The sequence below is a fragment of the Mustela nivalis genome (genome assembly GCF_964662115.1).
Source record: "Mustela nivalis genome assembly, chromosome: 5".
NCBI classification, from domain to species: Eukaryota; Metazoa; Chordata; class Mammalia; order Carnivora; family Mustelidae; genus Mustela; species Mustela nivalis.
The window spans coordinates 84,294,511-84,321,611 of NC_139024.1; the positions used below are offsets into that span (position 1 = coordinate 84,294,511).

Below are 27,101 nucleotides of genomic sequence, written 5' to 3' on the forward strand. Positions count from 1 at the left end.
GACATAAACTGATTTGTGTTTCGGACATTCTGTGCCAGATTAACTTTTCTAAGTGATAAAACTGGTTTACTCCTACTGCAAAATAAAAAGGCTCAGCCCCATAGATTAAAGAGATTATGAAGGCCCACCAAGAACATACTTTGGGCTGAACCCATCCCATTTTGTCCTGACATATTATGTTCACGTAACACTTTTCAACTGAGGAACTCTGTTTTTGTGTCCATAACTCCTTAGTCCTCATAGCACCTGGAGAGACTGTGGGTTTATTTAATTGCATCTATGTGCGTGGTTTCATCTCCAGACAGCCTACTTACTTGCAATTAAGGTTTGTAGTTAAAGTAGTAGGGGAGTTTTACTTACAGTATTGTGCATATCAATTACAAAACAATCATTTTCAGGCTAATATAAAAATTGTTAATTCAATTCACTATCCTATAATTAGGGTTTTCGCAAAGTGCTGTCACTGATTAGCTGAAAAGGCCTGGGTGACAGGCCTGCGTAATACACAGCATATGTGATTCTCATATCAGTCTGAAAACACTGAAAAAGATACCATGATTAGCAAGTAGAAAGATAATAAGTCTTAAATTAAGGTGACAGAGGGACTATAAACTAAGACATTAGGTAGATTGGTTAGTTATTAAGACTTTACCTTGGTCTTTTTATGTGGTCAGGCCTCTGAAGATTTCTTGTTATTTAAATCTTAATGTTTTAAAGTGGCACAAAGGGGCACCTGGGTGGCTCAGTGGGTTAAAGCCTCTGCCTTCAGCTCAGGTTATGATCCCAGGGCCTGGGATGGAGCTCCACATCGGGCTCCCTGCTCAGCGGGGAGCCTGCTCCCCCCCCCCCCCAGCTCCACCCCGGCTCTTTGCCTGCCTCTCTGGCTGCTTGTGATCTCCGTCTGTCAAATAAATAAATATAATCTTTAAAGTGAGCTGAACCTTCCATTTTTAAAAAAAAAAAAAAAGTGGCACAAAAATGATACAATTACAACTTAGTTACCCACTTGTTAAGTTATATTCCAGACTCTGTCTCTCTTTTTTTCCTCATATACAGTGAATAACTTTGGCTGTGCCTGTAAACCTAACAACAACAAAACCACTCTTCTTTATTTCCCAGTCACACAGCCTGCTGTAGCTCTTGGGAGAGAGAAAGAAAAGAAAGAACTGGGGAGCAAGTTTCCTGTTAAGCTGCAAGGGCTGGACGCCTCTGCAGTTTCTCTTCCAGGAGCTGGCGGGATGGATAAACGCAGGTCAGGAGCAAAGAAGGCGTTTCTGAAGGCGTGGCGGCCTCCCCTGCCCTTCCCCTCTTCTCCTTAGCCAAGAAAACTGTCCTCTCATGGTGCTAATGAAACACCAGGATGGATGTGTGGTGGTGGGCGGGATGATTCTGGAAGTTGGTGACTGAATACAGAAACAGCAACAAATCTCAGGGCTGTCGACTCTCCAAGTCACCTCCCCCTCGCCTTGCTTCTTGCTCTCTGCCCCTCACCCAGCTCTAGCCATAGTGGCCTCTCACTGCTCCTGCCACCTGCCAGACATGCTCGCCCTTGAGGCCTCAGTACTCTGCCTCTGATGCTTATCCCCTAGGTCTCCAGATGGTTTGCTCTTCCCCTCCTTCAGGCTCTGCACAGGCCTTCCCTGACCACTGCCTCTAAAACTGCACTGTCTCTATGCCCTAGTCCCCCTCCTGGTTGGTACCACAGCCCTTTGAAGAATCTGACATGTTACAAACAGTGTTGTTTACTGTTTCTCTCCCCCTGACAAGAACATCAGCTCTGGGACAGCAAATGTTTGCTTTATTCAGTGCTCTATCCCTAGTGCTTAGAACAGTGCCTCTCACAGTAGAAGGCTCCAGAACTGTTTACTAATTGAATGAAAACAAATGAGGGGGGAGGAGGGATAGTCAGGGGTCATGTTTCAAGGTCAGCCCCTCCAGGACACCACAGGGGGACGGGTACTGGACACCCATGGCCTGTGGTTAGGCACAAGCATTGTCTTTCAAGGAAGAAGTTTCTGCTTGCCTACCCGGCTACAGGTAAAGGCTCAGGAAAGGAAGAAATGATTTCTTTGAATGAAAACAGATGCACAAAAGATATCTTTACCCACAAAACAATTATAACCTCCCTTAAGAAATTAGACTGCTGTGATCAAGACAATTCCCGCCCGAGTCCTTTGCCTTCGTAGTCACCATCTACAAAAAAATCTGAATTTTTAAAGCCAGTGTACATGTGATTGGGCTTTCCCAGAGGAAGAGTTTCCAGGATTGCCAGATCTCCTGCTTCTTAGATGGGGAAAGTGTTAGTCATTCAGCTCTGTAGCATTCTCCCTCTGGGTGTCAATTTAAAATCATTGAGCTTTTTCAGATACAGTGACTAGGAAAGCAAGTCAGTCATCACAAGCAATAGAAGCTGAGGGTCAAATGTCACCAACTAATCATCCTGTCATTGGTCAATTACCCATCCCCATGAAGAGGTGCCACTGATCTAGTTTCCTATCAATAAATGTCTGTCTGGGCACATCAGCAGCTGCTAACCATGGCCTGCCAGGGTATCCAGCATCGTCCACAGGCACCGATGGTTAAGAAATCCCTCTCTCTTTCTTCTTAATAATGTCACAGAAGAGGCAAATGCAGATCCTGACAACATAATGTTAGTTTCACAGAGACGTGTCTCTTTCAGTGCTCAGCCAGTTACACAGGACTTCAATTGCATGGATTTTCTCACTGCAGAAACAATAGCTGGGCTTAAGGAAGTCTGGTGGCTGAGCTAGACAATTCTGCCTTTGCTGGTGCTCATGCTCATTACTGCCACTCCAAGTCCCGGAAAGAAAAAATAGTTTGGGGGAACCATTTTCATTCATAATTAAAGAAAGCCACATGGGCGCTGTTCTCTCTTGCTTTAAGCCTCAGTGACACCTGGAGTTAGATCGATCATCTCTGATTGTTTGGGTAGAACCAGAGGTCAAGGTGGCCTTGCCACACAAACAGCCTGTTTGTCCCACTTGGAGCTGTCACCCTGGCGGAGACCTCATGTGTTCCTGCTGAATCTAAAATTCTAGCTCTCCTGCTGTACCTGCTATAATTTCCCCTCTATCCTTGACAGACTACCTCATCTACACATTTGATCTGTCAAGGGATGCTTATTCTGAGTTGCCACAGGCTTTATATGTCAGGGGGACTGGGAAGAGACAGCACGTAAACGATTATAATATGACAAATGCTCCAGTAGAACGTACATACAGAATGTATGGGGATTGTTGAAGAGGGAGGTCTGAATCAGCCCAGGAAATGATGGGAGGTTAGGGAAGCATTCCTGGAGGAACGGAGTCTTGAAGGGGGAGAAAGAGCCGGTAAAAAAGAGGTGATGGGGAATTTGTGAGAGACACCAGCCACGAGAACAGTACATTCCGAGAGTTGAAGGCACAGAGGTGAGAGAGGGATGGCATGTGCAAAACTGCGAGTAGCTGGACAGGATGAGATGGGCACATATGGGGGTGAAGCAGGAGATAAGGCTGTGTCGACAGAAGCACGTCAGATTGTTCTTAAATGCCTTCGTCTGAATTTTCTCCTGAAGGGGCATAACCACGTCAGATCTGGGGCGGGGAGATGGTTACAGGTGGGGAAGGAAGAGCCAGATGGAAGTCTGGCAGACCAGGGGGAGAAGAAAAACCACAAAGGTACAACTGTGGTAACGGTACTGGAGATGGAAAGAGCGGAAGACTTTGTGAGATTTTCAGGAGCCAGTACTGACAAATGGCTGAGGAGGGGAGGTGAGAGAGAGGAGTAAATTCGGGAAGTCTGTCATGTTTTTGGCTCAGTCTACAGACACATGGGTGGTGCCACTGAATGAGAGGGGGGAAATCTCAAGGTGACTTGAGCGGACGAAGGGGGGATAATGGGATTCCATGTCCAACATGTTGGTGTGAGATGCACATGTAACATTGCTGGGGGTAGGGCTGGAGTACCAGGTAAGCAGACAGAATACAGGCAACATTGGAAGAGAGTGGGAAGAGCTACTAAGCAGCATGCTGGTTTGCTTCTGTCTTCATTGACGAGAAGACTGGTCTTCAAATTAGAAATGGCAGAACAAACATAATAAAGAGAGAACTGAAGCCCCAAATAGGTGAAGTGAAAGAAAGAGAGTATCTAGTCAATTTAAATGATTCCAGATCTCCTGGCTCTGGTGAGTTACACCCCACGCCGGCTGAAAGAAATTGCAGATGTAATCTCAGAGACACGACTGGTAATCTTAAAGAAACTGTGAAGACTGTAAGGAGTGCCAGTGACAGGAGAAGGACAATGGCTCCCCAGATTTCGACAGTGAAGAGGGATAGACTATAATGGGAAATATTAGGTAAGTTTCCTACCATCAATGCCAAAAATTCTTACTTAAATTAGATTACTAAATAGATAGCCTACGACTGCCTTAGTTAACGTACGCAGCTGAGATAAAAGGAAGGATGGAGTCTTGTTTGCCATCTAATGGAGGTTTATTTGCGCTGGTAGCTTATCCAGGCTGACTGTGGCTTCTCCTTCCCCTTTCTTAAGCACCAAGAGGGTTTGTCTGGTCCACAGCATGAGGCCAAGGCTTCTCTATGTGTGTGATAGGTTGCCTGTGTTACTCAACCTGTATGTGGCCCTTTATGAAAAGGAGTTGACAATTTAAATGAAGAAATCCACAGTCTGAATTCTCCCACAAATCCAATATCATTCATCAGGGTGGCCCCGGGGACCAGCAGGTTGCAAAAACCTCTGTGGTCATTAGCCTAAACATCAATACACATTTGCTGGTTAAAATCCTACTACCTTACTTTTTGTGCTTTTTCTCTCTTTATATACAAAGACTTGAACATAAGAACAGGAAATAACAGAGCAAATGTGGTAGAACATGATGGTGGGGGTAGGCAGTCACACCCCACTGAGATCTCCACCCCTGGCAGGCTCAGATATCATGTAAAACACCTTACCTACTGTTAAACATAAATGTATATACATTAGTCTTTCAGAGACCTCCTTGGAACGTTCAGAAAAAAAGCAAGCAAAGGGCAGCCCATTCAATACATTCCACATGGCTCTCTTGAACTAAAAGTATATCCTCTGGGGGGTGTCAACAGTATCACATTTTAAAATTATATAATCCTATAAATCAAGCAATGTTGGGTTAAAGTTCCTTTCTGAAAACAAAATAAAACAAAATGAAAACAACCATCCAAAACCCAGATTTTCATTAAGAAGATTTTTTTTTTTAAGTACCAGGCCTTATAGTCACATGTTTGGCTCAGATGTAAATTTATTGGTGTTGAAAATTAGTTTTGAATCTATACAACCTATCCTGACATTATCCTCTAAATCCTTAGCCAACACAAACTGAGACTTAAGAAGGAGGTGGGCCGTACCCAGGAGAGGCCTCTAATCTACTCTCGCTGCAAGCCCAATCGGAGCTCCAAACAAGCCCCCTGTTTCTCCATGTTACCCCGCTTCAATATTTAGAGCAAACAACAGGAATGTATCTTCACTGAAGTTATTAGGATCATCATTGTTCCGAAAAAGAATCTGCACACGTGTCTTCGGTTTTAAAAGTAATAAACGAAAAGGACCCTTCTTACCGTATGGACCCGATCATGTATGGCTGTGCCAGCTGAACCACAATCGCACCACTTCCTAGCTGGTGACACGTATAGCCGGAATCCCAGTCGTAATTCTTGGTGTCGCCATTCAGCAAGGCATTTCGGCTCCGACTGACTCCTTCAATCACACTGGCGCAATCTGCAATTGTTGCAACGTTCTCCATGGGAACTGTGAGCCCAACACAAGATTCAACATCAGGATAAGAGAAGCTAAACATATCCTGGTAGGCTGCTGTGAACAAAATGAATTACTATCTCACATCAATAATAATGGGGAAATTAGAACTCCTCAGTTATCGCAAGACATGAGCACATTTTCCATGCCAAATTGCCTCAAGAAAAAAAGTTGAATCCAAGATTGGAACAAAGCAAACCTCATGTAGTAATTAACCCTGAAGCATTTTACTATGAGGAACCATGATACCCCATAAAACACAGAATGGATAAATACATTTCAAAATAAGACTACAATGGAAAACTGCACATTAATTGATCTTAGTGAACTAGGGTTATGTACAAATAGATAAGTTGAAAACCATATGTTCTTTTCCTAAAAAAAAAAAAAAAAAGAAAGAAAAAAAGAAAAAAAAAAGCCTTGACTTCTAAAACACCAAAAACCAAAAGAACAAGAAAAACATATAATGTTGAGTGAAAAAAGCAAGGCACAGAAAAACACAGATTATGAACGCATTTATACAAAGTTTTTAAAAAGACAAAACTAGAAACATACTTCATTTAGGGATACATACATAAATATAAAACTAAAAAGGAAATCTAGGGAATTATTATATTAAATTCTGGATAATGTGTCTGGGAAGAGGCGAATGAAATCTTGCAGGGACTCCCACCAATAGGTCCAAATATTAATTGATTTCATTTCCAAGATGAAATCTTAGGGGAGCTTCAGAAGTACTGGCTTTGTTCTATTTCTAAGCGAGGTGGTGGGTATATAGACACTTGTTTTATTACTAGTCTCTAAACTGTATGTACTTGTTACGTTCAGTAAATACCAATTTGTTTAGAGAAATATGATATACACATAGATTCAGTGTTTTAGAATTCATAAAGCAGGAAGATGATCTAGGAAATGGTACCAATACCTTTTCAGAATACACTGTTGCCCTCAGCCATGACTTGTTTACCTTTTCTGTTTGTTTGTTTATTATTCTGGGCATTTCAACACATAATGTTCTTCTCTTTGTTCATGAACTGAGATATTCTGAAACACCAGCTCTGATTTGATTTTGAGTCTCTCTCTCTACTTCAAATCCGCGTCAACCTGTTCATTTATAAAAGCCAAGGGCTTCCACAAAATGATAGCTATCTAAAAATGATATAGAATCTCTAACCATGGAGAAGAGAGCAATAAAAGGTAAGGGCCTTTTAAGTCCCTGAGGACCTTTTCTGTGCATTTTCTAGTGTTGGGGTTTTAATTTAATTTATTATTCAACCCAAATCTACACTTAGGCCCAACTACTTGCCTTCAAGATTTGCAACTTACTTTATATAATTTTAAAACAGGTTGAAAAAAAAAAAAGACAATTTCTCATTAGATATATACTGTAGTTTTCAGGGTAATATTATATACTCTCTGAAGAGAGAGAGAGTGAGCAGTACTACTGTCATGCCAAAACATTTCCACCTTGATAATGACGTGGAGTACGTAATCTTACATGTATCTTCTATACCATGATGTATTTACTTTCCAAAGCTGGGCATGCCTGACTTGAGCCCTCATCTTCTACTGCTTCACTGCTTTGCTCTCTGCGGATGAGGAAGTCATCCGTAGATTTTAAAAAAGGTGGGGGAGAAGGGGAAGGAGAAAGGAAGAGAGGATGGATTTCTGGTGATGAATCCCTTGACTGTCAAGCTTAACTCCAAACAACAAGCAAACACACTAGTGAAATAGCCTCAAAGGACAGTTTCCTAGCAGAGAAGGAAGGGGCTCAAAAAGAAGTTCCCCAGGACTTGGAAAGACAAGGAAGGGCTATATTTGGAGGCCAAGTCATGATACCTCTATCTCATGGAAAAGGGAAAGTATTGGGTGATTTGGAAGGTGGAACTTAAGGAAGTGGCGCAAGGTGTATGGCAAATAGAACTGAGACATAAAATAATACTGTAGATGGAGCTTAGGCTGCAGGAACAGCCCCCATTCTCCCTTTCTACAGTGCACATTTACTTATGTATTTATATTTTGTGCACCCTATGTGTTCAGTGACGATTAGAAAAATGGTTTTACTCATTGTATCAGCCAAGGGCCCAAGTGACAGAGGCTTTGTAGCCATATGAATTTCCTCAGTTATAGCAGCAATGAGAAGAAAGAAAGCCAGGTCCTGATTCTTAAGACTCATCCCCCAAAGTAACACACATCACCTCTCTCACATTCCGGGGCTCGAGGCAAGTCCCAGAGCCTTGCCTAACTTCAAAAGGGGTTCAAGAGTGGGACCCTGCTGTGTGCCCAGAAGAAAGGGGAATGCTTGGTGAATAATATTAACATTTACCACAAACATTAAACCATGATGAAGGAACATTCAATAGAAAGATAAATCTAGTCCATTCATGTGAGGTCTATAAAATATTTCAATACATAAACATGTCAAAATTTATTTATCTAATCTCCTGCTAAGGGATGTTTTGATTGTTATCACTGTTTTCTTTGCGATTACAAACAAAGGAGTCTTGTGTACATGGTAAGGGTTTCTTAAAGGAATACATAAGATATTATACATGTATATATGCGTGAATTACACTCATGGCCATGAGTTACCTTCAATTTTCCTGGCTATTGCCAAATTATTCACCAAAGTGGTTGTAAAAATACATTCTCAACTCATTACTTCACATCCTTACCAACTCTTTGTAATGCCAGACAGATGAGTTTGTTATCTCAGTGTGGTTTCAGTTTTTCATTTTTCTGTTTGAAGACGTTGTAAAGCTCCCCCCCACCCAAGAATCATTCTCCATCTTTCTTCTGTAAACTACCTATCTTTATGTTTTGTCTATTTTTTTTTTTACTGTCTTTCTAATTGATTTGTAGGATGCCAATCTTTTGTTGGTTAATGTTTTGAGGTAAAACATTCATCTTTTAAGATTGGTGCCTTTCCCTTTTCTTGTTTATAAATTCTCTCCTACCCTCAATCCATAAAGATATTGTCCTGTATTTTATTCTAAAAGTTCTTAAACTTTGCCTTTCACATGTGGTTCTTTAATCTATTTAGGATTTATTTTTGGTATACCGTGCATGACAGAGAAAATCTACTTTCATCTTTTATTCTTAAGATGAGCCAATTTTGCCACCACCATTTAATGAACTCTTGCCCTCACTAACTTATGTTATTTCAGCCACACACAGTTTTCATAGATATTCGTGTCTCTTTTTAAAAATCGTTATGTTTCATTGATTTGCCTAGCCTTGTGCCTTTACCGTGCTGCTTTACTATAATTTTATAGTAATCTTAAAATCTGATAAAGTGAACACCTTTTTTCCCGCGCCTTCCCCTTCTTCTTTTCCTTTTTTCTTCCAAATTGTTTCTGATGCTCTTGGCCCTTCTAGGAAAAATTTTCATTTTATCTATCCTTTCAAATATACTGGCATAAAAATTTTCATAGTATGTCCTCTTTTTCATCCCAAATATTTGTAATTGTAGTTTTTATTTTTTCATCAGTCCTACATAGCTTGTCTCATTTATTAGTGTTTTCAAAGGACTAACTTTTGGCTTTGTTGGATTTCTTTTTTTCCTACTTCACTAAATTCTGCTCTTATTTTTATTTTAATTTTTTTAAAGGTTTTATTTATTTGACAGAGAGAGATCACAAGTAGGCAGAGAGGCAGGCAGAGAGAGAGGAGGAAGCAGGCTCCCTGCTGAGCAGACAGCCCGATGATGGATGATGATGATGATGATGATGATGATGATGATGCGGGGCTGGGTCCCAGGACTCTGTGATAATGACCTGAGCCAAAGGTAGCGGCTTAACCCACTGAGCCACCCAGGTGCCCCTTATTTTTATTTTTTAATTAATAATTTTTTGGGTGGGGAGGGGAGAGAGCATGTACATGTATGAGTGGAGGGGAGGGGCATAGGGAGAAGGAGAATAAACTCTGAAGCAGGTTTTACTGCCCAGCACGGAGCCAAACATTCGGCTGGATCCCAAGACCCTGGGATCAAGACCTGAGCCGAAATCAAGAGTCTGCCATTTAACCATTTAACTGACTGAGCCACCCAGGCATCCCTCCTCTTCTTTTTATTATTTCTTCCTTTAATTCCTTTTAAATTACTCTGTTTTGTTTTCTATTTTTTTTAATTAAAGATTTTATTTATTTATTTGACAGAGATCACAAGCAGGCAGAGAGGCAGGCAGAGAGAGGGGGGGAAGCAGGCTCCCCGTTGAGCAGAGAGCCTAATGCGGGACTCGATCCCAGGACCCTGAGATCATGACCTGAGCCAAAGGCAGAGGCTTAACCCACTGAACCACCCAGGTGCTCCTGTTTTCTAACTATTTAAAGTGAAACTCATTAACTCATTAATATTTCTTCTTTTTATATGTCAAAACTTCTTTATTCACACTTAACCAATTTATTTTGGTTATAAAAAATATATTTGGTTATATAAAAACCATTACTGTTTTTTATATCCTCCTTTCTTCTTGGTTCAACTTCCTTCTTTCTAAGATACATCCATCAGTATTCAGCAAAGTCTCTGTTTGAAAGTGCATAGGTTAACTGATATGGAACTCCTGGTTAAAAGCTGTTTTTCCTCAGCACTTAGATGATATTATTCCATAGTCTCCTGGTTCTACTGTTAAGTCTGCTAAAGTCTCCTATCCCTCTAACTTGTAATTGTTTTTTGCCTACAGTTAATTTTAAGGGTTTTTTTTCTTTGTTTTTCGTGGGTTTTGATGTTGTTGTTGTTTTGGTTTTGGTGTTTCTCAATTTTACTCAGTTGTACCTAGAACCAGACTGAATTTATCCTTCTCAGGACCGAATATGAGCATCTGTGACTCTTAGCAAGTCTGGAAAATTCTGGTCATTATTTCTCTGAATACTGATTCTCCTTCCTTTTCTTTCCTTTTTTTTTTTTTTTCCTTCTAGAATTCCTACCGGACCTCTGTGGAACTTTTCATTCTGTCTTCCACATTTCTTAACCTTCTTTTCATTTTTCTCTCTGTACCTCTTTTTTGAAGTATTCTAGTCAATTTCTTTTTTTTTTTAGATCATTTATTTACAAACAGAGATAGAAAACATATTTATGTTAAGTGAATACAAAAATGATTTACTTGAGGTTCACATTTAATAGCTAAAAGTCTAAAACTATAAACCTTGTCTTACATGGTCAAACCAGTACCTGGCTCTAATAACACTTTGATTTGTATCATTATCTTCCATGATTTCATTTTCCACATTATGGTATGTTTGTTAGATGTGACTTTGAGTAGACTTTCCCTCAGACTCTATATTTTACTTTACTTTTTCAATGATAATTAAATTTACCTGGGCAATTTCTTAATTCAAATTATTATTTATGTTCAGTCCTCTTTAAGCGTGTCTAATCTGTTCATACTGTCCACTGAGTCACTGAAATTTTACTATTAAACAAAAACTACACAGTATTGAAAGACAAATGAACTAGAGCTATGTGTGTCAACCAAGGTCAGTCCCACAAAGAAAACTGGTTAAGAAGAGAGGAAGTGAGGAGAAAACACAGAGTATGATTCCACTTCTGTCATTTAGTGATACATGCTTGTGTGGTGAGATCAGAAAGGAAACCTGGGGAATGGTGAACACTGAAAATCGGGGGGAGGGGTGTCACTGTGGGAGGGGCGCACACAGAGCTGTAGGTTTGGTAGTATTTTCTTCAGCAAAGCGGTCAGCATACCAGTGCTCTTACTCCCCAAACTTCACATATATGTCCTTTATGTTCTTTTGCACATATGGAATTTTGTGGGGTTTTTTTTTTCAAGTTCACACATTTTAACACTGTTTTTATGAAAATATAGAATGACAGAAAGCCTCCAAAAGGGTAAAACCTTTTATGATTATTTTGAACACTGATATCTTCTGTAGCATCTGCTAGGTTTTTATCAGTTGTCTTTGAGGAGTTTTCCTGATTTTGTCAATCTCCACCTATGCAACCTTACTGCCTCACAGTTTTATCCCTAGATATCTGATTTTTGACTAGTGGTTGATTAGTGTAGCAGCATTGGAGATGATCACAAAATCATTACTAGTATGGTTTCAAGTTCTCTGGAAAACAAGGCTGGGATAAGTGCTAACAATTCCTTTTCTAGAGACACATTTATAAATGGGTTTATTCAAGAAGATTCAGTCTCTAAAATTTTCTCTAAGTAAACTGTCCTAGAAATATTACCCTCTGATTCTCTGGAAACTTGGTCTAAAACATTTGCTACATTAAAGAATTGTGCCTTCTTGGGACGCCTGGGTGGCTCAGTGGGTTAAGCCGCTGCCTTCGGCTCAGGTCACATCCCAGGGTCCTGGGATCGAGTCCCACATCGGCTCTCTGCTCAGCAGGGGGCCTGCTTCCCTTCCTCTCTCTGCCTGCCTCTCTGCCTACTTGTGATTTCCCTCTGTCAAATAAATAAATAAAATCTTTAAAAAAAAAAAAAAAAAGAATTGTGCCTTCTTAACAACGAATCCTGTATCTATGGGCTGGAGGATAAAATATCACTTTGATTTTGACATAATTATTCATTAGTGTTTATTAGTTGAAGTCTGGATATACAAAGTGTGCCCAGCACAGACACACACAGACACATCTTAACATACACAGAGGGATGATTGTATCAGTAAAATTGACCCCAAGTCCCAAATTTCCTTTTGAGAAATAGTTTTGCTAGAACTCTACTGGCAACTTGATAAGCAACTGTATCTACCTAATAAGGTACAAAATCAGAAGATTACCACTTTCTTTAATTCTCATTCCAATTTTCTGATAATGAGTCAAATTAATAGTATAATGACCAAGTCATACCAACTATTGCAAAAAATAATGGGGACCTAGGCACAAACCTACTGGATAATGACCTCTTATAAACAACCAGGATGACCCCAACATTCCAGCACTGTGCCAATTCTTAATATCCAGACCAGTATGTCCATCTGATCTAACATGATCACTGGAGATTTAGAATGTGAGTTTCGTTAGGGCAGGAGTGTTCCTTTTTTTCACTGCTCTAGTCCCAACTGCCAAGAGACAGTGCTTAGCATATAGTAGGTGTTAGCTAAATATCTGCTGAATGAATGAATCAGAGTGAGAAAAAAGGATGCTTATGTAGGCTGTGGCACTTTCGCCTTAACACAGTTCCTTCCCAGAAGCTAGAAAACCTAAAAATTACTGAATAAGGCAGGAAAAAGAAAATGCTTTCTCAGTGAAAGTTTTCTTAGAAAGGTAAAGTATGATCAATGTCTGGGTCTTGACCTAAACCTTAAAAAGGAAACAAATATGCCCAGTGCAGAAGAGCGGCTGTGTGAGCATCACATGTACCCTGGGCCCTCTCAGCTTCTCCTTCCCTAAAAGTGTATCACAAAGCTTGGTCACTCATGGTAGACAAAACATTTTCTGATGGAGAAACTGTTTTGGGGAGGGGAGGAATATCTGTAACAGTGTGGCTTTTAAAGAACAGAAAAGCTCTTTTTATGCCTGCGGGGAGAGCTCTCTGCCTTAGTTACACTACAGGAGTCCTTCCAGAAGAGGTTTGTCCTAAAAGTCACTGCTGAGCTTACTAACACATATAGACCATTTTTCCCATCTCAGCAGGAAAGAATTCTCTTATTAACTCTTCCTAGAAACACAAACCTCAGCCTGCCTAGCTGAATCGTCTAATAATTACACAATGGTTTGAATAAGTTTTGTGGTTTCTTTTACTGGAAAAATTTAGGGAGTGATTGTGACTGCGAAGCACAGAAGGTGCCATTACTGTTTTTACTCTTTGTAGGGGCCAAGCCACTCCCCAACTGAATGTTCATTACAGTCTTTCAAATGTGTCTGATAAATTTATTAAAAACGCCATCTGGAAGGGACTTGGCTTTGCGCTATATTTCCAGTCTTCCAGCTTCCTCTCTTGTCCCCATGGAATTTCTGCCCCAATTTGTGTCACTTTGTTTACAAAACCATACTGCCCAAATCCAGCATCTTGTGTCTGTCTCTTTCTGGTTTCCCTTCGCTGTCCTTCGACTACATACCTATTACAATAGCCTGTGCTATAAGCAAAAGGCAAAGGGGAACAGCCTGGGCAGAAATTACTTTCCCCCTCGTGCACATAGCAATTCTGCTCAGACAAATTTAATTTGCTGCCTCTGAATGCAAAAGTTGCATGTTGACAAAGTGTCTACATTCTGCAAGTGTATGTGTGTTGGGATGATTCAGACTGTGGGGAACTGCAGAAAAAGTGATCTGAGAACAATTTTACTGTCCTCTGTTTGTACGTTGCACCAGGGTTGGCCAACAGCTTGCCAGTAAATTTAATTCGGGAGTAATAAATTTTTTAAAAGGCAGTATTACTTCACTAGGACATGACCTGAGGGCCACCTGTACCAGCTCTATTTAAAGATAAGACTGACATGTTATTCAACTGTCTCCAGAGATCACCTTTGAGAGGTGGGGGGGAGAGCCTACTTGAAGCAGATTTTTAAAAATGAAATAACACTTAGCACTTGCAGAGGACCATCATCTTCATAAATTATACCGGTGTTAGGCTTCATTCACTGCTTCCCTGGCTGTTCCTTTTCTTAGAGTACACTGTTTCATGCAGACCAGTACTCAATGGCCTTGGTATAGATTCTTCTCTATGCCAAGATGTTCACAAACAACTTCTTTCAAAAAGCCTCTTAAGGCTGTTAAAGGCTATTAGCTTAAGATCACACCTAGATATTCCCTTACATAATTATACCCCTTTTTTTTTTTAAAGAGAGAGTGCATGGAGCAAGTAGGGAGCAGGGAGGGGGGAGGGAGAGGAAGAGAGAGACTCCCACGCAGGCTCCATGCCCCAAGTGAAGCCTGAAGCCTGACCCATAAGCTATACTTTTTTTTTTTTTTTTTAAAGGGGACTCACCTTAGGCGCCTATCCCTAGGCCTATATAGGAACTTACTGCTGACCATGCAAACTTCCAACAGAACCACAATCCAACCTTCGGTCAAATTATTCAGGAAGAAAATACCCACAGCTGTTATGTCTTAACAGCTGTAAAAGAACAATAGCTAATTAGAGCACAAGCCCATCATTCTTGGAAGCTATCAGAAAGCTACCAAAATGTATTCTACAACACTGGAGCTAAGATACATTAATTCCTAGTTTTATCTATTGGGTTAAAAAAAATCACTTTTCAACCATATTTACATAACATTGCTGAAGAAAAACCTTTGATTATGTAGGATGTGCAACTTGTAAACTCCTTCCCCAAATTTCCCCCAGTTCTCACCTCCATGAGGGCTGCTTCCTAATATAATTCCGAGGGATTCAGATGCAAGTACCTCTCTGCACCCACTTGGGAGCCTGGGAAGAAAGCCATTTGAATGCTGTTGTCCCCTCCCCCCTCCCCCCAACCCCTACTCCCCTCATCCCAACTCCTCTGTGCCTCTTTTCCTTTTCTCTTTGCTTTTCACTCTTATCTGTTTTAGGAAGTATGGATCTCCACGCTCTTGTCATTTCTGTTCTAGCTCCACTTCTGAGACTATCAAGGCCGCCCAAATCATGTGACTATATAGGCTTTGACAGTCCTGCTGGGCTCCATTTAGCCAGTGAAAGGAGGTGAAAGGAAGTTTTCCAAACTTCGAATGTGCCACCCCCCTGGCCCCTTCCCCAAACACATGCAAACTTTACAAGGCCGGTTCCAAACACTTTAGAGGGAACAGCAGCTTTCTGTAAGATGAAGGTGAGAAATCAGAGGTGGTTATCCCCAGGGCCAAGGTGAGGTGGGTGAGGCCAGTGGATCTCAAAGGCACAAGTTCACTAGGATCAGTGCATTCTCTCCTCACACTGGAGCCTTTTAAGGATAGCATGGTCCAGAACTAACTGTTTAAGAGGTTTACTCTCTTATGTGAGGCTCGAACGCTGGAGGTTTTTAGCTGTGAAAATCTTCAATTCCAAAAGACCTAAAAGAATCAAGCATCAGATGTTTAACAGCAGTAACCACTGCAGTGTATCAAAGAGGGATTCACTCTGTAGGTGAGGCCTTAAAATTTAGGACAAAGGCACTTCCAGGTATAAGAAAAAAGATATCCCAAAACATCCAACTATGTGTTTGAACTAATAGGCAATATCTCTTTGGGGTGATTTTTTTTTTTCTTTTCTCTGGACATAATCTATCACAGAAAGAGACTACATCGGCCCCCTACATCAGGACAAGTTATTCAAGCTGATATGGGGGATGGGGGGATAAGGGATGGGGGTTTGAGGACGGATGGGTTGGTGGTGGGATTCCAAACATAAAAAAAGAGTCACTGAAATGAGTTTTGTGATTTTTGGAAACTCTCAAAAATTTTACAAAGTTATAACATAAAAGGCATTTTTTTTGTTCCATGGGTAGTGTAAGTTTTACATGGATTTTTCCTCATATACTAAAAGATGCTGAAATCAACAGAATTATTTTTGTTCCATGCTACTGATTGAAAGTTTTATCAAGTCATGAGGAGTCTGTGACTTGAGAGGCGAGATGTTACCGCAGACTGGGGGAGTGTTCCTCATTCACGCTGGGCACAGAACAAAGGATATGCAAACAGTTGTTTTAAAGCCCCACAAAAGAAGGAGCAGTTTGCTCAATGCTTTTTTGTAAGAAAGTTTTTTTTTTTAACTATTCCTTTAATAAAGCAGTAGCTTTCCTTTTTATTATAAGCTGAAGAATGCATCTGGTTCAAACTTTAACAGTATACAGTCGGAGTGATTCTGGAATCATGCATAACTCTTGAGTCTTTAGATCTTGAATGATATTTCTTTAAAATGCATTAATAACTACACAATTTGAGTTTTTACTAAAAGTAGTGTTGGTAGTGAGGTGTCCCAAACTGTATGTGGAGCCCTGTACATTGTACGGAAAATGTCCTGATCGGATCTGTGACAAGTATGCAATTCTGCTTTGGCAGAATTTTCCTGCTACACCTTTTGGAGGCAGAGAGAAAAAGATTGGAGAGAAGGCCAAATTCTCACTTGTTTTCGCTCCCACAAACCATTCTGGAATGAGTTGTGTGAGAAGAATCTGCGAGAATCTCAAGGGAGCAAGACTGGAATTTAGAAGAAACAGATGGGTAAAGGTGAGTCTCAACTTCTGAATACTGGGCTTTCAGAATCGGAGCCTCTGTAATCAAACTACACAGGATGCCTAAGGGGAAATCTTGCCTACTGGGCACTCTCCCAGTTTTAGCCTGAGGGATCGGCCCAGGGCTGTGAGGAGGCTGAGCGGTCCCCATGGGGGGAGTGAAGAGGCTGAAGTTGGGGTCTCTGAGAGAATCTGGCTACCCGGCTTCAAAGACTGACAATCAGAGTCTTCCAGGTGACCTGGGACAACTCTATTCATACCTCTAAGTAAAGTAGTTATCACACAAAAAAGCCTCAGCAAAATATACAATGTACACCACCTTCTGGAGGTCAAAGTTAATCTAGACTGAGGAAACAGAATCATGTTATATTTTCCAGTAGACTTACAGTGTGTGATGAAAAAAATTCTTGTCTAAAATACAATAAAAGTAATTTAAGAAGAGGGTTTTGCTAGGATTTTCGATTATTCTTTTAATGGTTTATACTTAGTGCTTTGGGAAATGAAAAATGGGGGCAAGTATTTTAAAATAAACTTTATTAGGCATATTGTCAAACCTGTCTATTAAGCAGCATCTGACGTCTGAGTGCTAGCTCTCTTCAAACCATATCTACACACTTGAATTCTGAGTGGAATAATGGCTGCCCACCTCTGCCCACCTTCTGCTCTGGCATCCACGGGCCAGGCCCTGCACTGCAACACAGGCACCCAAAGAATTACCCCTCAGTTCTGTAAAAATGGCTTCTGAGGCCATCTCGCAGAGGGTCTATAACTGCCCTGGGATGTGGTTGCTTTAGTTAGAACGAGAACAATCCCTTCTTCTCTCTACCTTATGGGTATTGACCGAATAAATCAGATGCTTACAAAAGCACCTTGAGATTTTTGGAGATACACAAGACCCAGGATTGGTACTTTCTTAACCATGAAAAAACCAGGTTTCTGCCCATGAGGAAGGGATCAACGGGACCAGTGTTTTAGAACTCTGGGTATCACACAAGAGGGGAGACTTTTATTCCCATGAGCCACTCTATAATTGTAAAAGAACAGGGGCCAAGGGAAGGAAGAACAATAGCAATCTACTGACCTACAAAAACTATTAGCACCTGCTAGTGTAATATGCAGCTGGCAGCTACAGAATAACCAAGAAAGCAGTTCCTTCCGGTCGATATCTGCTGGGGACAGCAATTTCTGACCTACTGAATCGGATCAAGATCATCTGAGTCATTAGACCAAAGAAGCCTCTGTGTGCTAAATGTACGGTGGCTAGGGGGTCTCTTGTCATTAAACGAAGGGGTCTGCCTACAGCCTGCCTTCTAGGAGGGTCACTGCTTTGAGGTTTCATGAGCTATCACAATAAAGTGAGCAAATCAAAACACATTAAAAATACCACAGACACAAATGGGCTTATAATTTGTCAGCGAGGTGGATGGTGGTAAATGCCACGTGGCTGCCACACTCTTCTTGGGGGAAGGCAGGAGTGTAACGAGGAGAGAGGGGAGGGAGAGGGAGAGGAAAGCTTCCCTACAGTATATAGATGGTCTTCAAATGTTCATAATTTCCTTAGGGTGTACTCGTTGCCAGGTTGACAGATGTTGCTGGAAAAACCTGCACTATTCTGAAGAAAGGCTAACCTTTCAAGAGTGGGAGCGGGGGAGGAAGGCAGCCCACGCCTTCGGTGAAGAGATGACATTAAACCGGACAGCGAGCTACCCTGAGCACGCTGGATCTTTGAAAGGCTGTGTGATAACACTGCCAAAGAGAACTGTCCTGGGAGAAATCTTATTTCACCATAGCTTTCCCTGCCATGAGTTTAAATTAGTTTTTAAAACTAAATATTAGAATGCCCTAGACAAGTAACTGATTATTAATTATTGCTTTTTTAAACTGCCATGACTCTGAGCCGTAACATTCCCCTAAGAAAAGTCATGGATCCGCCATCTTACACTGTCTCCTAAGCGTCTGTCCACTTTCTTTTTCATTCTTTCTTCCTGGCTGTACTTTATGCATGAAGAGAAATGGGCTCTTCAAAGCAAACTGCCAATGATCTTAACACAGACTTCCCAATGGGTACAAACTTACATACCTCTTCTGCTTGCTTGGCTCTTGACATTTCCTAAAAAGAGCCGCCCAACAGAAGATCAAGTCTGCTGAGCATCAATTTATGGGACAAAATGGTACTTTTGCAAAGCCCTAATCCTCGACCGCCAGATAAGAGGAAGAAAGCACGTGAAGGCTTGCCTGTTTAAGATCCTGAGCCCATCATTAAGCACAGTGGAATCAGCATCTGAAATGGGAAAAGCTAGGCCTGGGAAGGAGAGGGGAAAGCCCAGCGGAGTAAGACCTCCCTTTTCAACACACACTGCCTGTGTCCTCTTCCTGAGGAGGGCTGCAGCTCCTTTTTATCTCCAACATGGTTTTCTTGCATTCCCAACTCTGAACCTCCCTCTCAAAAATCCACATGCTCTTGCTCATTAATGTGGCCATTAGTCATTTCTTCCTGTGCCCTTGGCTACACCCAATGTTTTTTTCTCAGCTCTGATTAAGGAGCAAGTCACCTAATGTCTTCTCATGGAAGGCAGATTAACCAACCTATCCATTTAAAGATTAACAGTAATGTGCCATAAGGAAAATTATACCTCTAGCATGAAAATCTGCAATTGGGGAACCATTTTACAGGATCACATTCATTTATATCAATTATCTTGTTTATCAAAGACAATGAAAACCAAACTGGTAGTAAAAAGGTACAGAGTGCACAGTGAGGAATAATTAGGTCTTACCCTCCCGGAAGCCGATAGCCATTTACCACTTCACTTTGGGAGGTGATGTTTACAGTGTCTGTTTTATAACTCTCTTCACATTAACTTTCAAATGTCAAAAGCAGGCAGTTAATTGTTTATTATGCAAAATGTCACAAATGTAAAATACTGGGGCATAAAATTATTATAACCGATCTACCACAAGAAATCCTGCCTTTTAGATTTTATAGCTTGTTTGTCAGTCTCTGGATCTCAGTTTAACTGCTATTATATGGACTGCGTGTGCCGGGTAGCTGCTGTCTGACAAATAACGTTCTCTGCATGCCCTGTGTCCTCAGCCAAATGAGAAATAAAAATAGCATGATATGAGAATTACTCTTACAGTTGAAAATGATATGTGCTAGGAAGAATGGCGGATGTCGGAATGGTGAGGTCCCATGTTCTGACTTCATTCCGGCTGAGAACAAGATTCAGAGAATTGCGATACAGTTACAGAAGTGGCTTGAGCTCACAGGAGTGAGTGTGCAACTGCCCATATTCTCTAAAGCCACTGAGCCCAGACACCATTACTCTGTGTCTGCCCCAGAAGCTCTCCATCATGGAATATGCACCAGCATGAGAATTTCTTCTGTATCGCCTGCTAAATTTGCAGAGACCAAAGCCCCTCCCTCTGCTACCCACAATTCTAATCTTGCCAAAGCCATTCCTTCTGGTAATCTCTTCATCTTTAGGCTCAAAGAACCCGTTTTTTTCTCTAGAGTCGTAAGAATCAGACAGTTGGGAAGGAGAAGATGAAAGAAGGGAGGAAGAAGGAATAAAATAAAGCAGTGTATTTCTATGGAGAAGGAAAAGAGAGTCCAGTAAATGAGTTGGGATTTGGATGGAAGTAAGACCAATAGAGAATCTCCTTTATAGAGAATCTCCTTTATAATCTATTAGGTACAATTTATACAAAAAGATTTTTGTGGCTAAGATTTAGTAAAATGGGTGAATGAATGATAATAGTTACTAGCTGACCATGGAACTCCTGTTTATAGCCATCCATGCATATGATGGAAAAGAAACCACTTTGCTTCCATAGTAGATTAAACCTGTCTGGTATCACTGAGGTCGTGAATACCTATGAATTTGGCTAATCTACACAACCAGTGAAATACTGGTAAGAAACCCATAGCTCATCAAATCACCAAAATTATACTTAGAAAAGAACCTTGAGAATCACTCAGTTCAAGGAATAAATAATTTATATCTTACTACATATTGATCCAGGAAACAGAAAAAGAGGCAAAGCTACTCAAGTCATTTTGATATAACTTTGGTTGTAAAATGACTTAGAGACGGGTCAAGGAAAGAAACTGATAGGCCCATTTTATTTAAAAAATTAGGTGTAGGGGCACCTGGCTCACTCAGTTGGAAGAGCATGTGACTCTTGATCTCAGGGTCAGGAGTCTGAGTCCTATGTTGGGTGCAGAGATTAATAAACAAACCAACTAAAATTAAAAAAAAAAAAAAGAAAAGGAAAAATAATTGTAAAGATTTTAAAATAAATATTAGTCAACACCAAATCCAATAATTAGTTAGAAGATACATCCTGTCCAAGCAGCAGTTATCTTAAGAATGCAGGTATGGGACATCATCAGAGCATCTACAATTTCAGTGGATTAAAGAAAAAAAACCCTCTGAGGGATTCTGAGCAAAGGGGTGTTCCAAGAGGATTACTTTGGCTGAAGTGTGAGAGCAAAGAGAAGGACAAGAGAAGATGCTGGCAGAGCTACAAGCAGACAGATTACATAACAGTCAGGGAGATGGTAGTGGCTCACCAGGATTGAGAGAAATGCAAATTGAACAATAGGGGACTGCATCATGGCTATCAGAAGGGCAAAGAGTAGAAGAGCCACCTTACGCAGGAGTACAGGCATGGGGAGGCAAGGTGCTCTTATGCACTCCTGGTGGGAACGTGAACTGGCAGCAGTTGAGCAGGAAGGCAATCTGCACTATGAAGCAAAATGGATGTGTGCTTTAGTCCTCCAGGATCATATTTCTGAGGACAGGTCCCAGAGAAATCCTCATGCGGATGCAAAGGGGGATAGATACAAGAACATTCATCATGGCAGCACTGTTTTTGAGAGCAGGAATCTGGAGGCACCTATGTGAATGAAACAGGTGAGATAGTAGCGATACCTGCCTTACAAGACTGTGGTGACAGTTAGATGATTTTATAACAATTTAGAATAGCATGTGGCAAGCAGTAAGGACTATGTAAATTGGTTAATATGTTTATAATTATGATGATGGGATACTAAGGCACACTGAGAAGCAATGATGTATAGGTTTCAAAAACACTATATTGCTTGAGAAAAGTATGAAAAAGAGTAAGATTTATAGCATAAAGGCATTTTTGAAAATTAAAACATACAAAACCTGCCGACATTACAGATTTTAAAAATATATGTGCATATTAAGGAAACACACTATAACCAAACATATAACCAAACACACTAGAGATGATGTCGTGGAGGAGAACAGAAGCAGGGTTCAAAGCAAAGAGGAAACATACATAAAAAAGAAGGCCTTGCTTGGATCACTGAGGATGATGTATTAATGACCTGAGGTATATGATTAACACAATTACCTACACCCAAAGGATGCTTATTTAAAAACAAAACAAAGCAAAAAACAACAGATCATTAGTTTTTTTCATTTTATAGCTGAGAACTCTGAGCCTCAGAAAAATGGTGTCTTATTTATTAGATAGCAAATCAGCAGCAAAGTGGGAACCAGAATCTGGGCTAATCTTCTGGTCGTCAGAATGCAACATATCATTCTGTCCATCCATCCATTCAGTAAACAGTTACTGAGTATTGGGATTCCAGGTTCTAGGAACACAGCAGTGAACAAAACAGACACAGTGCCTTCTATCATCAAACGAAGTAAATAAAATGTATAGTTACAAATGAAACTATGAACTTTCAAAGGGGGAAAAAAAAATCCTGATCTATTAGCATCATAGAAAGAAACTTTACCTAAGCTGGGGGGTAGGGGTCTGACAAAATTTTTCTTCAGAAGTGACACTGAAGCTGAAATTTAAAGGATCAATAGGAGGCTACCTAGATAAAGGGGGTGGGCTATAATGGGGTGAGGGTAAGGGACATTCCAGAGAGAATGGCGTACAAGGTCCCTGGGTCAGAGAATGTACTGGGCCTCCTGGGAATGGGAAGAGGCTTGTGGCCGAATAGCAGAAGATGAGATGGGAACTGGTACCAGCCCAAGAGGTACGCAGGCAGCAGATTACACAGGCGTTTCCAAGCCATAGTAAAGACTGCGGACTTTCTCTTAAGAGCCATGGAAAGGGTCTGAGCGGTTCTGAGCAAAGGAGCATTCCACAGGAGTATGGAGAACAATGGGGAGGGCTGGAAAGGATGTGGGGCCCCGCTGAGCTGACAGGCAACCAACAGGGCAGGAGAGAAGCTGGGGGCTTGCACGAGGACAGCAGCAACGGCAAGAAGGGAATACATGTGACATGTGGAATCCAGTATCACTGTAAGTTATTTCTTTCATATAAAGATACCTCTGATGATATATATTTTAGTGTGCTTCCACAGCTCACTGAGGTTTTACTGGGGTGTGCTTCCAATTTTTTATAACCAGCAACTACGGAACATTCATCAAAGGATCACTGGAAACAAGGATGATAATGCTCCCGGGGCAACTGGCTCCTCGGTTTTGAACAAGGAAGGAAGGAAATGGGGCTGTAAGCCCTTTCCTGTTATTTGCCGCCAAAGACCATTTCTCTGTCATCCCGCTTCTGTGGCCAGGAGTAGGATGGCAGCCTCCGGGTCAGGATGGGGGGCACGGGGACCGTGTCCCACAGCCATGAAAGCTGCCTGCGATGCCCATGGTGCCCCACTCAGAACCCCATCAATTCATATTTAATATCTTACAGAATCATCTCCTAAAGACTCTAATTGGAATATCTAACACCTTCTGCACTTTCGCATCTCACTTGAGTCCCTCGCTTTTACACTCCAGTTTATTGCCATTTTAGTTGATTTTATCACAGCTTCATGGAAAACAACTTCACCAACGACCATTTCCTGTCATAAAAAGGGCAGAATTGAAGTAATCCCCTGTTTCAGTGCTAGGTGGTTTTTATGATAATTTTACCACAGATAATGTTGTGATTTTAAGTACACTTCTCTCCTGTAGCACAGTACCAGTTCCTGACTTTAAAAAGGTAAGTACCATATGCAGCTATAAAAGAAACACACCCGTCTTCACAATATTAACGAGCCAACAAATTCAAAAAGATTGCTACGTCCTGGACTGGCTCACCTACCAGGCACCCGCTATCATGCAATCTCTTAATTTTACTCGAATCAGTGACACACCCAAGCCCTGTTACATTGAATTATGAGGCAGGAAAAAGGCCGTCAGGTTTAGAGGCCTCCCCCGAAAACGTCTTACACAGCCGCCTGCTCTTCAGCCTCCAGATCCCAATGATCTCATTTGATTCACAAAAGCACAGCCCTCGGGTGGCTATTTTAATGAATAAGGAATACTGTAGGGCCACAAAGGCTGTTGGAATCTTTCCTTCCAGTCCCCTCTTCTCATTTTCAGACATCTTCTTGGAGATATAATTGACACACAATAAATTTCACATATTTGAAATGTATAATTTGATGAGTTGAGCATATGTGAACACACACATGAAACTATTAGCATTATCGGGATAACAAACCTTTCCAACATCCTCAAAAATTTCCTCACGCCCTTCTGTAATTTCTCCCCTAGCCCCAAAGAACTGTGAATCTGCTTTCTGTTACTATGGGACTTTGTTTGATCCAGAATTTGTTTACAAACGGAATCACACAGTACACGCTTTTTGTTTGGTTATCTTTCATCTCAAGGACTCTTGATTTACTCAACAGAACCATCAGGTGAATCCCTATACTTCACCATAAAATTCCCCTACCTAGCCCAGAAATAAGATTTATTTTAATTTCGTGGGTTCTCTTTGGGAGCACGTAGGGTGCTGCAGTGCCTAGAAGGCACTGGTGCTGGCCCTGCCCACTCTGCCTTGTCTCTCCCTCAGGATAGGCAAAGTGGAAATAGCTTTCTTTGAAAAAAATAAAAAATAATAATAATAATTCTTCTGATTATAAAAGTAACACATATTCACTGAAGAAAATATGTAAATGCAGAAAATTTTAAAAATTTAAAATTACCTACAGTCTCACCATTCAGAATACCTCTGTTAACATTCTAATGTTCTTCCTTACTTTTAATGAACTGTTAGAGACTGAATTGTGTGCCCCCATCTCCACGTTCCTACGTCGAAGTGGCAATCCCCAACAACTTAGAATGCGACTGAATTTGGAGATAGGGCCTTTAAAGAGATAATTAAGTTTAAATGAAATCATAAGGATAGGGACCTTAATCCAATAGGATCCATGTCCTTATAGGAAGGGGAGGAGACACCCGGGATGCCAATGCATGTTGAAAAAGCAGCTTGAGAACACCACGTGAAGACAGCTACCTGCAGGCCAAGAAGAGAGGCCTCAGGGGAAACCTAACCTGCCAGACACCCTATCTTGGACTTCTAACCTCTACAACTGTGAGAAAATAAATTTCTGTTGTCTAAGATTCTCACTCTGTTTTTTTTTTTTTTTATGGCAGCCCTAGAAAATTAATACATACACATATAAAAATACATATATATCTTTAATCTTAAAATGCTGGCATCAATCTAGCTATAAAAATGGTATCCTATTTCTATTTTACATTATATTATGAGCATTTCTCTATGTTATAAATGGTTACATAGAAATGCTGATGTGTGAATGTGCCAGAATTTATTTCACTATGCCCCTATTGTTGGACTTTCATAATCCTTCCCCTTTTTTGGTTATCATAAATAACACTGCATTGTACATACACGTAAAAGAAATGCTCTACCTGAATATTTCCTTAGTATAAATTACTGAAGGTAGAAGTATTAGATCAAAGGGTATTTTTAAGATACTTCATTTATTGCCAAATTGCCTTCTAGAAAACTTACACATTTCTCAGCAATATGTGACACTGCCCATTTTGTGACAGCCTCACCCATACTAAGTATTTTCATTTAAAACATCTTTGCCAATAGGAATTTAAAATGAAACTTGACAAGCTGATTTTCAAGTTCACTGGAAAAGAAAATCTGAAAGAATAGCCTAGAAAATTTAGAAAAAGAAAAGCTGTGAATGCAGATTTGCAAGAGTAGGCAGCAAAATAGATTATAAAGTTGTAGTTATTTTTTTTTTTTTAAGTTGTAGTTCTTTAAATGATGTGTCATAGAATCTGGAATAGATAAGGAGATCCATGGTATCTGCTATTTTAATATCAATGAGGGAAAGGATGAAATAATCAATAAAGGATTTTACAACAATTGGTGACGTATTTTAGAAATAAAGTATGTGGTCCCTCAGACCAAATAGGATAAAATTTAAGTGGATTAAAGAGCTAAATACTAAAAAAACACACACACAAAAGTAAGAAAACAACAACCAACCACTGACAACTACAGAGAGGCATATTTTTATATTTTGGGCTGAGGAAGAAGTTTTGAAGCAAGTTATGAAATCTAGAAGAAAGAAAAGAAGTGACTGAAAGGTATGACTAAATCAAAATAAGGGGTGCCTGGGTGGCTCAGGAGCCTTTGGCTCAGGTCATGATCTCAGGATCCTGGGACCCAGCCCCACATTGGGCACTCTGCACTTCAGGGACTGTACTTCTCCCTCTCCCTCTGCCTGCCCCTCCCCCTGCTTGTGTTCTCTCTGTCGAACAAGTAAACAAAATCTTTTAAAAAAATAAATCAAAATAAAAACCTGCAGAAGAACATCATAAAGTTATAATGTAACAGGGTGGGAGAAGAAATTTGCAACATGTATACAAGACAAAGGATGAATATCCATAATCTACAAATTAATAATAAAAAACCACAAGCAATCAAAAAAGCTAAAAAAGAATATGAAGATGTAATTCACAAAATAAGTAGAAATGGCCAATAAACACAGAAAGATACTCAAGTTTAGAAATAACTAGGCTAATGCATGTTTAAAATGGAAATATTTTATTTCACCATGTATTTCTGTTTGTTTTTTGCTGAGAAATGATTGTTGTATTGCTCATGTAAATGAAAAATTTTAAATAAAAAATATCTGCCAATAAAAGAGGCCAAAAAATGGTATCTTGTTCTAATTTGCATTTCTTTGATTATTAGTAAGGCTTTACTCTTTCAAGTTTATTGACAACTATGTTTTTTTTCCTCCCTTTTTTAATAAATTGCTGTTCGTGCACATTACCTGTTGGGAATTCATGTTTTTTCTTACTTAATGAAAGCACTTCCTACAATATTAGAGACAATTACTCATCATCATGAATGTTGCAATTATTTTTTCCCAGTTTGTCAAA

At 40.4% G+C, this 27,101-nt stretch overlaps 1 protein-coding gene across 1 annotated transcript in view; it reads right to left on the reverse strand.

Moving 5' to 3' along the window:
- Positions 1–27,101, reverse strand: part of BTBD9 (BTB domain containing 9) — a 415,294-nt gene that overhangs the window by 95,392 nt on the left and 292,801 nt on the right. The window contains exon 8 of the mRNA XM_082732274.1: positions 5,607–5,796. Within this exon, the coding sequence (XP_082588400.1) occupies positions 5,607–5,796 (190 nt within the window). The remainder of the gene's footprint in view (positions 1–5,606; positions 5,797–27,101) is intronic.